This window comes from Mustela erminea, chromosome 11, assembly GCF_009829155.1.
Source record: "Mustela erminea isolate mMusErm1 chromosome 11, mMusErm1.Pri, whole genome shotgun sequence".
Classification (NCBI taxonomy): Eukaryota; Metazoa; Chordata; class Mammalia; order Carnivora; family Mustelidae; genus Mustela; species Mustela erminea.
The window spans coordinates 68,598,523-68,612,216 of record NC_045624.1 but is presented as its reverse complement, the minus strand read 5'-3'; the positions used below and the strand labels follow the sequence as shown (position 1 = coordinate 68,612,216).

The 13,694-nt window shown below is 34.3% G+C and overlaps 1 protein-coding gene across 10 annotated transcripts in view; it reads left to right on the top strand.

Moving 5' to 3' along the window:
• Positions 1-13,694, top strand: part of PPP1R9A (protein phosphatase 1 regulatory subunit 9A) — a 304,191-nt gene that overhangs the window by 211,851 nt on the left and 78,646 nt on the right. For 5 of the 10 annotated variants that reach the window (XM_032306040.1, XM_032306047.1, XM_032306042.1 and 2 more), the window contains exons 6-8: positions 4,876-5,011; positions 9,049-9,111; positions 10,122-10,187. In XM_032306040.1, coding sequence (XP_032161931.1) covers positions 4,876-5,011; positions 9,049-9,111; positions 10,122-10,187 — 265 coding nt within the window. The remainder of the gene's footprint in view (positions 1-4,875; positions 5,012-9,048; positions 9,112-10,121; positions 10,188-13,694) is intronic. The other 5 variants (XM_032306049.1, XM_032306048.1, XM_032306046.1 and 2 more) reach the window with 2 other exon arrangements.

Genomic DNA, 13,694 nt, shown 5'->3' with positions numbered 1-13,694 from the left:
GCTTTAAAAAGTATATCTCATGAGATGAATTCTCTATTTGATATACGGTTAGAAATCACCTTTATTTCATAAGACTGTAAAGTGATTTTGAATACAAACAACTATTGGGCAAATAGTGAATAAGGTTAAGTTGTAGGGACCAACTCAGAAAGCCACACTATGATTTGAGCAACTATGCCTTCATGGTTTAAAATACTGATTTCTTATGCAATGTAGGGCAATACTTATTTCCTCTGGAATTTCAGTTGTACGTGTATTTGTTCCTTTCAGTTTTAGCATCACAAATAATTCTGGCTTGGAATTAGAGATCATGTTTTGAGGGCAGGAAGAAACATGCACATCGTATTGGAGTTTTGATGTATTATATAATTTTATTATTATATGATATGCTCTCATCATATAATTTGGGCTTTAAAAATAATCTTCTGCTCTAAAATTTCTCACAAGGTCTTTCTTAAGACTCCCTCATTAACCTCTGGAGTCATCAGCAGTAGTTCTAACTTCTTGGCAAGTGAACCAAGTCTTATCTTTTTCTCTCCCTGAATTGTGTTCAGAGTAATTTTAAACACTTGCCTTGCAGAAGAAATAAACTTCTCCATTCTTAGGGAAAACTGTTCAACTAAAAGATCTGACTATGTAATTCTCAAATGAGTTTAAAGAATTAATGACTCAAATGAATCTAAATTCTAATTTACCTTTTACTTTGAGCTTGGCTGCTGTTTTCAGTTAGTAGCATTTTGTACATTAATTGCTTCCTTCAAATTTCTGTCAGCTTTATAATAGGTTAAGTGATACTTCAAACCCCACTCTGTTATGCATTTGAAGACACATAAAAGATCCATCTAAGTTTTCCTAAATCTCTCATTCTAAGATATGAGTTTCTTAATTGCTTTATATTTATATCCCTAGACATCATTTCTGACTTTTAGACTATTAACCAAAAATGTGATGAATTCAAGACAGTCCTTATATGTCTAGATTAGTTGGGCATGGTAAAGGCTTTATGTACCTTCCATCACAGAAACCGAGTATCTCCAAATGAAGTAGAAAAATAAACAGGTAAGAAAAGAAGAAATAAAAATGTCTTCATTGTGGATATGATCTTATTAGGAAAAGTCTAAGGAATCTGTAAAAGTCTACTATGATTAATAATAAGTGAGTTTAGCAGGGTCACAAAATATAAGGCCAATATTCAAGAGTCAATTATATTTGTATATTCTAGCAACAAACCATTAGAAACAAATTTAAAAATCAGCACCACGTCCAGTAACTTGAAAAAACATGAAATAGAGATAAATTTAACAAACCATAGCTACAACTTTGCCTAAATGTTGTAGTGTATTGCTGAAAGTAAAAAAAAACCTAAATAAATGCAGAAATGCACCATGTTCATGGATTTCCATGAACTATTTCCACAAATAGATCTAGAGAGTCAAAGCAATCCCAAATCAAACATCAAATGGGCCTTTAAAAGAAATTGATGAGCTGATTGTAAAATTTATGTGAAAATGCAGGGAAATTGGAATAGTCAAAATAGTTTTGGAAAAGATATACAGAGTTCGAAAATTCACACCAACTAGTTTCAAGAGTGATTATATAGCAATCAAGGCAGTGTGGTATTCACACAAGGATAAGTACATCAGTGGAAGAGATTGGAAAAGTCCCAAAATTCAGCCCACAAGTATCTAGTCAACTGATTTTCAACAAATAAGCTAAAGTAAATTCAATGGCAGTAATGAATAGTCTTTTCAATAAATGGTGTGGAAACAACTAGTTATCCATGTGGAAAATGATGAAGCTCCACCCTTACCAAACATTGTGCATGAAAATTAATTTGAAAGATACAGATCTAATACAAATTCAAAACATTAACGCTTCAATAGGAAAATAGGAGAAATCTTAAAAATCTTACATGAGGCAAAGATTTCTTAGATAGGAAAAAAAAAGACACAAATCTTTTAAAAAGTTATCAATTGAACGTCCTTGAAGTTAAAAATAATCTTCTGCTCTAAAATTTCTCACAAGGTCTTTCCTTGTGAGAACTTCCTTGTGAACTTCCTTGAAGTTCAATTTATAAGACACAATTAAGAAAATTAAGAGGTTGGGGTGCGTGGCATGATCCCAAGGTCCTGGGATCAAGCCCTGCGTAGGGCTTCTTGCTCCCTGCTCAGAGAGCCTGCTTCTCCCTCTGCCTGCCACTCACCCTGCTTTTAGTCTCTCTTTCTCTTTGACAAATAAAATAAAATAAAATCTTTAAAAAAAATTTTAAGGGGCCCCTGGGTGGCTCAGTGGGTTAAGCCTCTGCCTTCAACTCAGGTCATGATCTCAGGGTCCTGGGATCAAGCCCCACCTCGGGCTCTCTGCTCAGCAGGGAGCCTACTTAACCCTCTCTCTGTGCCTGCTGCTCTGCCTACCTGTGATCTCTCTCTCTGTGTCAAATAAATAAATAAAATCTTTAAAAAAATTTTTTAAAAGGAAAAAAGAGAAAAGTGGTTAAATCAGAGCCTGGGAGGTGATAATAAATAAATAAAACAGATACACAGACATTATTTGTATGTATGTATGTATCTATGTGTGTTTATTACATACAGTATACATGGATAAAGATATGCATCCAGAATGTATAAAGAACTATTACAGCACAATAATAAAAAGCTGGATAACCCAGATTTTTTTTAATTGGCAAAAGACTTGAAAAAATATTTCACCGAAAAAGATATAAGAATGCTCATTAAGTGCATGAAAAGATACTTAAATGTCATTGGTCATCAAAGCATTGGAATTAAAATCATTATAAAGGTACTATTAGCTATTCAGAGGAATAGCTAGAATTCTAAAAGACAGTACCAAGTGTTGGTTAGGAAGTAAAGCAACTGTAACTTTCCTGCATTACTAGCAGGACTATAAAACGGTATGACCACTTTGAAAAATAATTTGGCAATTTCTTTGAAATTTGAAGATACTCTAGACTATCATTTCCACTATTAGTTATTTGTGTAAGAGAAATGAAATTTATGCCCCCCCACGACTTGCACACAATGTAACTTTGCTCATAATAACCAAATCCAGCCTAAATATCCACCAGTAGAAGAATAGATAAGCAAATATAGTACATCTGGTACAATGAAATACTATTCAGTAATAAAAAGGAATGAATTACTGATATTTGCATCAGCATGGATAAGTCTCCCAAAACATGGTGAGCCAAAGAAGTCAGACACTCTATGATTCTGAAAATCAAAATTTTCAGATTTGAATCTGATTTTCAAAATTTGAATCAAAATTCAAAAGAAAAAACAAATCTAATATGCGCCCAAGGTGAGGTTGATTTCCTAGAAAGGGAAATGGTATATTTTAGGTTGCTGGAAATGTGTATTTTTATTGGTGTGGTGATTACAGGTTATGCGTGTGACTCTTATCAAACTATGCATTTAACGCTGATCATAATAATTTATTATGTGTAAATTATACCTGAATAAGGATGAAAATTATATAATTTATAAACTCTACTTATACTTGATTCCCAAAGGAAAATAGCTCAAATGATTAATGAGCACCCAAAAGCGTAACTTAAAAGTCCTGTTTGGAACTATATTAAAATACTGCTACAAAGACAATTAATTTCTAGCATCTAAGCATAAAAATTTTGACTTATAGTGCATTTGTACAGAGAATGGTGGTGTATTTCATTTAAACTTATGATCCAATACAGCAACATACTATAATCTAAGAACAGCATCAGTTAACTATAGAAACATGATTAAACAAATAGTTACAACCAAAATAATGAAATTAAATGATATGTAGAAACTAAATCATGGGTACTACTCATATATTTTTAGAAAAATAGAACCATATATTAGTATGAAAAGATGTTAAGTGAATAATAATTTGTTAAGCAAGACACAGTATTGATGAAGTTGTATCCTAAGTGACTGCAGCTTGCAACAGCGAATGACTTCCTTGCTTTTATTTTATACTTTTTTTCTTACAGTAATTGATTTGAACAGATATTTCCCTTTGTCCCTTTATTTCTTGAAACGACACCTTTCCTCATAGCATCTCTTTCTCCAAAACTATGATCTCTTTTTATTTTAGTTTTTCTTTTCTTTTTTTTTTTTTTAGGGTTTTTTGTTTTGTTTTGTTTTGTTTTTCTTTTAGTTTTTCTTCTAAATAAAAACCAAAGCCTGTATTTGTTTCCCTTTCTTATTTCCAGAGTTATAGTAACTTAGCAGAAATTAATGCCTCTTTAATTACCCACCTAATGCATTCTATTCCTCAGAATGTTTTTGAAGCAGTTTTCGCATTGTAAAAAGAACAGTATTAGGGAAATGATTCTCAAGTTCAGCTGTACAAGAAATTAAGAGTTTGCTTCCACTTTGTAGGGCATCAAAAATGTGTGAAGTACTGTAGAATGGATTACATCTCTCTTGTCTTCTCCCAAAGTAATTTTTTTTTCTTTTTGGAGAGAGCAGCATGCAAGTGGGGGTTGGGGGTGGCAGAAGGAAAAGAAGAGAGAATCTTGAGCTGGTTCCACACCCAGCACGCACCAGAGGCGGGGCTGGTCTCAAGACCCTGAGATCATGACCTGAGTGGAAATCAGGAGTCAGATGCTTAACTGATTGAGCCACCCAGACACCCCATTTTTTAATTGTCCTTTACTTTTCCCCTTTCTTTTCCTTTAGGGTACGTCTGCAGTCACCTGTTCAGTTGACAGCTAACCTCCCCTTCCATGCAGGCATATCATTTATAGTATATATGTGATACTCTCTTCTTGAGGCCTGACGGACTGTGACGAGCTATCAAGCTCAGTTACTTTTTTTGTTTTTAAGCTGGAGAATCCAACCATATTGGTCTCTTTTCACCTTCCTACAGATTTGTTATTGGGCGAGAAAAGCCAGGACAAGTGAGTGAGGTTGCCCAGTTGATAAGCCAGACGCTAGAACAAGAAAGGCGCCAGAGAGAGCTGTTGGAGCAGCACTACGCCCAGTATGATGCCGACGACGATGAGGTAGGTGGTGCTCACAACGTCCTTCCTGCCTTCTCCCCACTGTGTTCCTCCTTTACAAAACTCTCTTTACCACATAAAAGTAGGATTGGTTCTTTGCAGTTTCTCAGGGAGAATGTGTCTACATTCAAACTCACAGAAAAGAAATATTACTTACATCTGTTATTAACTTATGAATCAAGTAATGGTATCCTGTTTACAGCATGAAGGCTTTGAGATCAAGTAAGTCATGTTTTACTGCACTATTGAAAGAAATTCACTGAAACAAAAAAAAGAGTAAAAACACTAACACATAAATAGTAACTGTTACTGTTGGAATTTGGTGATTTTCTCTCTCTGCTTTGTATTTTTTCCCATTTCTCCCCCAATTTTCTACAGTAAGTTTGTAACACTTTTTGAAAAAAAAAACAAAAACAAAACACAAAACATTTTGATTGAAAAAAATGCACACATATGTACACAAACACACACAGAAAAGTGTTAAAAACTTCTGGGTGTTTTCAGGTTTCTTTTTTCCAGGAAGAGAAAATCCTTTGGATCTGCTCACTGTGATTTGTGCTAACATAACGCAGAACAAAGCATCTCCACCAGCACATATCCCATAGAGCAGATACATATTGGAATAATTTTGCGTCCTGCTCTCTGTAGAAGATCAAGTAAATGAATAGAAGCTAACCCCCAAGTGAAAATGGCTCTCCGGAATCCTTGTGTGTTGTAATGTAATACAGATGCTGGTCTATTTCTAATGTAAATGCCAAATGTGCATTGATATAATGGGAAAACATGCTTTATTAGAAACATGTTTAAACATGTATGTGTTTCATATTGGCATGTCAAAAGGCCCATCAATAATTTAATCTGAGTATTTCATACTCCATAAACATAGTAAATATTCAGGTAAAACATATTATTTATACCACCTGATATAAGGACAGTGCAACTTTATATGTTCAACCTCTACCCATCTGAATATATTCTTTTTCCAGAGCCCTTTGTTGGTCTCTAGCCAGGACATAGTGAAGATTAATAAATAGACATTGAAATATTTTCATGTGTTTTTAGTCTGGAATGTTTTAACCCAAGTATATCTTAACTTTTTACGTGTTGGTCGTTCAGTGTAATTTATTCTCCATTCATTATAGTAGACAACTAAAAATGGTCTATTAGCTAAGTTTTTTTTTAAGTTTTGATTGGAGAATAAACATTACAAAGTCTTCACATCATTAAATTCGTCTCTGAGAATTCTATTTCGTTGATTTAATTTTTTATTTGCAGAGTCCATCTGAAATGGCAAGTACTTTTTTTACTATACTGAGATACAATGTATAAAAATGTTGCCTTGGTTTAGAAATTAAAAATGATTTCCTCCAATATTTAAATTTTCATCTTAGCCTTCAGTTTCTCTGTGCTAGTGTTTTGTATTTTATCAGAGACATTGATTTGCTTTGGCGGCCAGCCTATTTTTAGGATTGTAGAATCATTCTCTGCAGGCTCTGCTAGAAAGAATTTGGGTGTGAGATTTGGGGAAGTTTGGGTGACATCAAGTGGAAGAAGGCGAGGGGGCCAGGCTTCGCAGTCTGTGGGCCTCCGTGTCTTTGGCTTTGAGATTGGGCTAAATTTCTGCACTCTTTCTAGCTTTTAATGTTCTGTGAGTGTGTGAAATAAAACATCAAGTCTCGAAAGGCAAGAGGGAAAATAAGATAGTTCTTTAAAGCTCTCCCGGTGAAAGTTTTAGATCGTCTACTCTGTACTCCATGCTGCTTCCAGTTATGTTGAGGAATTGATCACATTCAGTCCCAGAGGTTTTCAACTCAAGCCCCTAAAGCTTTTTGTTTGTTTGATGTAATGTTTTTTCTAATTTAGTAATTTGAATCAATGCAAAATGAATATTTGTTACTCAACTTTTATACTTAGGAGCACATCATATGCAGTTTTGTTTGCTGGCTTGCCTGGTTTTTATGAGGAAAGCAAAGTTGGTTATCACCTGAGCAGATGTTTTTAGGACCAAGAAAGGTAAATAAATATCCAGTGCCTGGCACTTGGCAAGATGCATTTCCCTACATGATTTCATGTAGTTTTTATAGCACACAGAAGAGATGTTTTTTCTAGAAATGAAGCAAATGAGGCTTTTCCTAGTCATACAGCTATAGTTGGCAGTTTTGTTTTTTTTTTAAAGATTTTATTTATGTATTTGACAGACAGAGATCACAAGTAGGCAGAGAGGCAGGCAGAGAGAGGAAGGGAAGCAGTCTCCCCGCGGAGCCGAGAGCCTGATGCGGGGCTCGATCCCAGGACCCTGGGATCACAACCAGAGCCGAAGGCAGAGGTTTTAACCCACTGAGCCACCCAGGCACCCCCAGTTGGCAAATTTTTGATGGGAATAGGGTCTTCCTGTCTCCAGAGTTGGGACTTGACAACATATTGCTGTTTTTGAATGGGGTAGAGTAATGGGTCTGTCTTTGTTCGAGCACCCACAGAATAACTGGGTGACAAGAGATGTTGGAAAGAGGATTCCTGTGTTGGGTGATAGAGTTTCATGTAATACTTAGGTTCTGTGATTCTTTATTCTGTATTTCTAATAATAGGGGAATTAAATACTTGGAGAATTATTTTATTCTCAGCAAATAATCTGTAAGTATCCTATGAAGATAGGGTTTAAAGGGAAGAATAATTGAGTGTATGATTTTTTTTTTTTTAATTTGAGTTTAGCTTTAGGTTAAACTTTTTCTTCTATTTTCCGTTGTGGAAATAGAAATCATATGTTTGCTACTATGTTATTCCAAGTAACCTTCACTTTACTGAAAAGGTCAAGGAGACTTTCTCTATGTTTCTCTCTCATGCTCCCCTCTGACTTGTATTTCTCTCCTTTTCTTGTGTGTTGCCAAAACATGCTCAATTAAAACCAACTGTTAATATTCTGTGCATAGGAGAGATGAAAGCTGTACAAATAATTCACTCTTATATAAACACTTTATTTAAATTCATTTTTTACTCATACTACCAAATATTGTTAAATCAATTTGAGTTCTCTGTCCCTATTTTTTATCTATTCTCTTTCTCTCTGTTAATGAAAAGTAAAATGTCCAAGAGACATAACAGAGGTGAGAAAAACCTATAACCATTGGTTATGCAATGGGTAAATGATCCTGAGTTAATTTTATATGTACTTGAACAATGTATTGATTTATGTATATTTGTTAATCCTGAATTGTGTAATGAATCACTTGACTTCTCACTTTTCTTATCATCTATGGAATCATCTTGTGATTTCAAAGTTAGAATCATTTTTATTTCACAATATCCCCTGTGACATTCCCTGGGCCAAGAAGGAAAAAACTTCTAATTAAATGTAGGACAACTGAGTTCATCCAACTAATTTCCAGAGCCAGCGCTTAGATCAGCATAGTCTACTGAGGGATAGATAGCTTCTGGTTTTGGTCAAATCATCCAAGGTTGATTCTAACTTGGAACGTTCCATTGATAGAAGGGAGCTGCTTGCTCGAACTGCCTATAGGGAAAACATTGCAATGTGAGAAATATGTCCGAAAATTGTGAAAGTACAGTAGTTCTCTATCAAAACCATATTCAGGAATAAAAATACCTTATCAGGCATTGTGTGTGTTTACATGTAGTTGTTTTGATGATTTAGGACATTATAAGTTGTACTCCAAGAGAATTTACAATATATAGATAATCCCCAAACTCTTTAAATTTCTACACTTTCTGGTTTTTTTTACCCCCAAATATTTAAACTAGAGGAGTTTACAGTAAACCAAATCAGTTTTAATTTACAATCCTGTTTCTGTTTACTCTCCATTAAATATTGTGATTTTAAAAGAAAAAAAAAAGTTAAAAGGGCTTTGCCCAAAGGCTGAAGAATAAGGGTGAGGATCCTGTCAGGAAGAGAAAGATTAAATCTGAGCAATCAAAACATTTAAGATGTAGATTAGAATGTATCCGTAATTAGCAATTGCATTTCTGGATAATAGAATTATTGTTCATTTCTTTTTCTTTCTTTCTCTTTTTAAACAATCTGGAAGGTAACGATGGAGGAGTTCAATAAGCCCCTCACACAGTCAACACTATCCCACGAAATTCTGGGGGTATGGTAAATTTTTCAACTAGATTTTAATTTTCAATAACAACTTTAATCTCCTGTCATACTCCACAATTATCAATGTTTAGCCTTTTAGTGATGGGATGTTGTAATTCTGGTATATGTTTTGTGTAGCATGGGTCATGTCTGTAAGTTGTGGGTTTATATTTTTATCAAAGATCATTATGCAACGTGAAATACAGTCTGCTCACACTAGAAATGAAGTATGAGCTGGTGCCGTAGCACTTTTTTGAATTAGAAAATGCATATAGTCGTTCACATTAAAATAAACTATTTTATGTGCACTTTGAAATTATAGGATTATTTTTGGTTTGCTTCTTTAAATATGCTTTTAAAATATGGTAATTATTACATTTTAAAGTCTTAGATTATAGATGGTATTTCAAAGTCTCTTCAGGCAGTAGTTTATAACAAGGTTAATCATCACTCTAGAAACTGAGGCCCCTTCTCTTAAAACATAATTTAAGCTTACTTTCATAATTTTTTTCATTACTGAAAATTAATATAATTATAACTGTATCATGAGAACATTAGCTTTTAGAATCTTTTAAGATATTAAATACAATTTAGAGCCGCTACCTACATGGATATGCATTTTTATTGCTTGTGTTAACATGTAATGATTAGAGTCCGAAGTACAATGGAGCTATGGTTTGCGTAAGTGTTAAATGGTTCTTAAGAATATAATTTTTAGGTGAAAAGCATTAAAGGGATAACATTGAATTTGACTCATGCTGTTTGCTGTTCCTGGTTGGAAACAGCTTGTGTTGTGTGAACAAGAGATTGCAATTATTATGGATAGCCTTTTAATAAAGTGAATTGACTTTATACTGTTCATAATGTTGAGAAACTAAGAGTGGGAGGCATTCTCCCAGTTCTCAAACGTGTGTGTTCTAGCTGGCACTGGAACATCAGTGTTTTTTCTACCCTTTATCCTTGGGCTGCTCTCTTTACTGGGGAAAAGCCTTCTTTAATTTGTGTTGTCAACCATTTTAGAGCACTGTGGCTGAATTGCAAGGAGTGTCTGGCAACAGCAATAACAATAACAACTATTTCCTTAAGGTTTGTTTGTTTGTTTGTTTTGGTGAAAAATAATGCTTATATGCACCTTTCTGCTTCATGTGTGAAATTAAATATTCCATGTTTCTTATTAATTGGCACTGTGCTCAAAGAAACTCTCTAGAGCTGTGTGTTGAATAATAGTTGGAAAAATTATCATTTGAAAATAGTATTTACTTCTGAGATATGGATGCAGGTTCTGCAAGTTGTACTCACTTCCTAATGTTTAACCCTGGATGTTGTTAACCCTTAACACTTTAAATATTTTGTGATTCATATTAAAGGGGAAGAAAAAGGTACCCAACAATAAGGCTGTATGTGTATATAATACAGAGTACACGTTGTTTTTAAACCCAGTGAGGTTTTTTTAGAAAAGAATCTGTTGATACAAAGTTCTTCATTTTTCAAAAAACTAAACACACGTATGTTTAAATTATAATGCCACTTATTTATGTGATTTATATGGTAGACATAGCAAAATGTCTAAATAAAACTATTACACTTCAAATAATAGAATAATTCTCACTATCTTTAGCTGTCAGTAACAGAAATAGAGGAGCTTAAAAATGGAAATCAAGCTTAAAATGGAGATTCAGTTATGGTGATGGGAGGGACCTGAAGAATAGGAGAAATATAAAACCTTTTTAAACAACTTTATAGACTCCAATTTGACTGGATCTTTAAAATCATTAAATTTTATTACATCCTTTAGTTTGTGATCCCCAAATCTACAATACTGGTCATTGTCATTGAAACCCAGAATCAAGATGTTTGGAAAACATTTAGTTGAAGACTGTGTGTCCATGAGTGAAATATAAAATACTAGCCTAGGCATTGTACATGTACACAGGCATACGCACAGACACACACATGCATGCACTAGCCCCTGGTGGTAGACATCATCCCATACTTGAAGAATCCTCTGTAGAAATATTCTTTGTATGTGAAAACAACATTATTTATGATATTGAACACAGACAGGAAGATGGATAGTGTCAAAGGAAGATAGAGATTAGAATAGAAACCAAGGAGGGCACCTACTTCATGGAGCACTGGTTGTGGTGCATAAACAGTGAATCTTAGAACACTGAAAAAATAAATTTTTTTTTAAAAAAGGAAAAAAAAGTAACCTTTGCCCAGATAATGTCATCTTTTTGTAGCTCACTTTCTTTATATTGTTTATTGTAATGCAAGTGATTTAAATATGTTTTCATGTTATTTTCTTTCCAACTACCACATTGTGATGATATTTATTCATGAGTGAAATATAAAATACTAAATAAACTCCATCAAAGTCTGCTATACCATTAAATTCCTCTGAGGGTATGGACTTTGTACATCCTAGAAATCATGCTAGAACAATTCTATATTACAGTGATGGATCACGGAGTTTGAAGTGTTTGAGAGATGTCACAGAAATAAACACAAATGTCAGCATTTTTCCAACTTTAAGAACATTTATAAGTTGAATATATTTTTTTACCAAAAAGTTATAAAATTCAGAAAGGCACTGTGGGAGATGGATCATATCAGCCTTACTTTCCAGTGGGCTAGAAGGATTCTGTGGTGTCCTCATGCCTTTGCTCCTTTGGTCTTTTCTTCCTGGAGTACCATTCCCTAAACCCATTCTTGGTCAACCTTGTGTGCCTTCAAATCCTGTTCACTTTTTGGGTTCAATTTAGTTTTCACATGTCTTTTCTACAAAGCCTTCTTGGATTTTCTCAGCTGAGCTGGGGACTCTTTTCTATATGAGTCAACAACAGTACTGTGTGTGTCTCTATCATCATTTACCCATAAATATCCCCCACTAGCTTGTAATTTCTTCAATGACAGGTTTCAATAGCTAGTTGATTTTTAATACATACCACCATGAGCACAGCACTGGGCAGCCAAGAGGAAGCCAAGAAATTAAATTGAATTGAATCACTCGAAGGATGCTAAGATGAAAATTGGAGAGTAGAGTTAAATGAGAATAAAATTTAGTTAGAAACATAATCTGAGATAGTGAGGGAAGAGTGACACAGAGTACATGGATAAAAGAAATGTCAGACCTGGTAAGACTAGAGATTGGAGATAGGGACTGAGGAATAATCTGAACTTGTCCTTTGGCACTTTGGGATTTCACACCTTTCTTTGGGTTTTTGCATCCATATCTTAATTGTTTTGAGAAAATGTGAATTTGCAAGAATACCCTATCTCTATCACACTGCACCAAAATTGTTGGCATGTAAAACCAGAAAAAAATGAATATACATATTTCATTACTTGAAAACCTTTGGATCTTAGAAATAGGAATTTGGTGACTCACATTGGCATGACCTCTTTTTAGCCATAACTGAATAAACATACAATAGAAACAGTATAGTTGAAATGGCCTAAGTACTGTCGAGTTCAGTATTACATAGAGAGCCATCTTCTGCCCAGTAGTCATAGAAATACATTCTCATGAGCAATAAGGACTAAATGGTGACCTGATCAAAGACCCCAGTTTTCTAAAGCAGCCTTATTATGGAGGGTTAGCAGGTTTGATAAGGATTTCATTTATTTTAAACTGATATTGATGCTAGTAAGGGAAGTGGTAAAAACTCTTAAGGGATTTCTGGAATTCCAGTCCTTACAGGGGCCTTAAAAAAATCATTTTATTGGCATAAAATTGACATGGAGTAAAATGTGTAGATCGTAAGTGGATAACTTGATTGTTTTATCATTATATAATCCATGACATTAAAGTTAACATTAATGAGGGATAACATATATAATAAAATGTACCGATTTTAAATGTATTCATGTGGGTAGATGGTATCATGAATACTTTCATGGACAGTGAAGATACTGAACATTTTCATTACCTAAGATAGTTTCCTTATAGAACTTTGCAGTTAACTCTCAGCCCAAATCAAACTATTGAATCTATTTTCTGACACTGTAGATTAATTTTGTCAATTCTAGAATGTCATTTGAATGGAACTGTAAGTACACACTTTTTATTGTCTGCCTTCTTTCACTTTCATAATGTTACATTTATCCTAAGTATCCTGTATATTATGATGAGACTGTAATTGGTATTTCTTTGAGTTGCAGTAGACAAAGCCAGGGCCCAGCCAAAGTGGGATGTCTAATTGGAGAACTCCGTCATAAAGGTGGAGTCTCATGGGCTACACTACTCTGGAAGATGAAAATAAATCTAATCTTCCACTCCAAGGACTGCATGAGAAATTGCCAGTGTCAAACCTTGTTGCTGGGTGGACGGGAAGAAAAATTTTTTTCTGAGACATTCTGATCACAGCAGCCTGAACTTATGCTACCTTTCAGGACAAAAAAAAAAAAAAGCATGTTCTTTCTTGAGTCATTCATCTTTTTTTTTTTGAGAGAGAGAGAAAGTAGGAGGAAGGACAGTAAGAGAGAGAGGAGAGAGAAAAAACCAAGGGCTGGATGCTTAACTGACTACACCACCCAGGTGCCCAAAGCCTTTCATCTTCAATCAAAGCTTAAAAGTCAAAGTTTCAACAA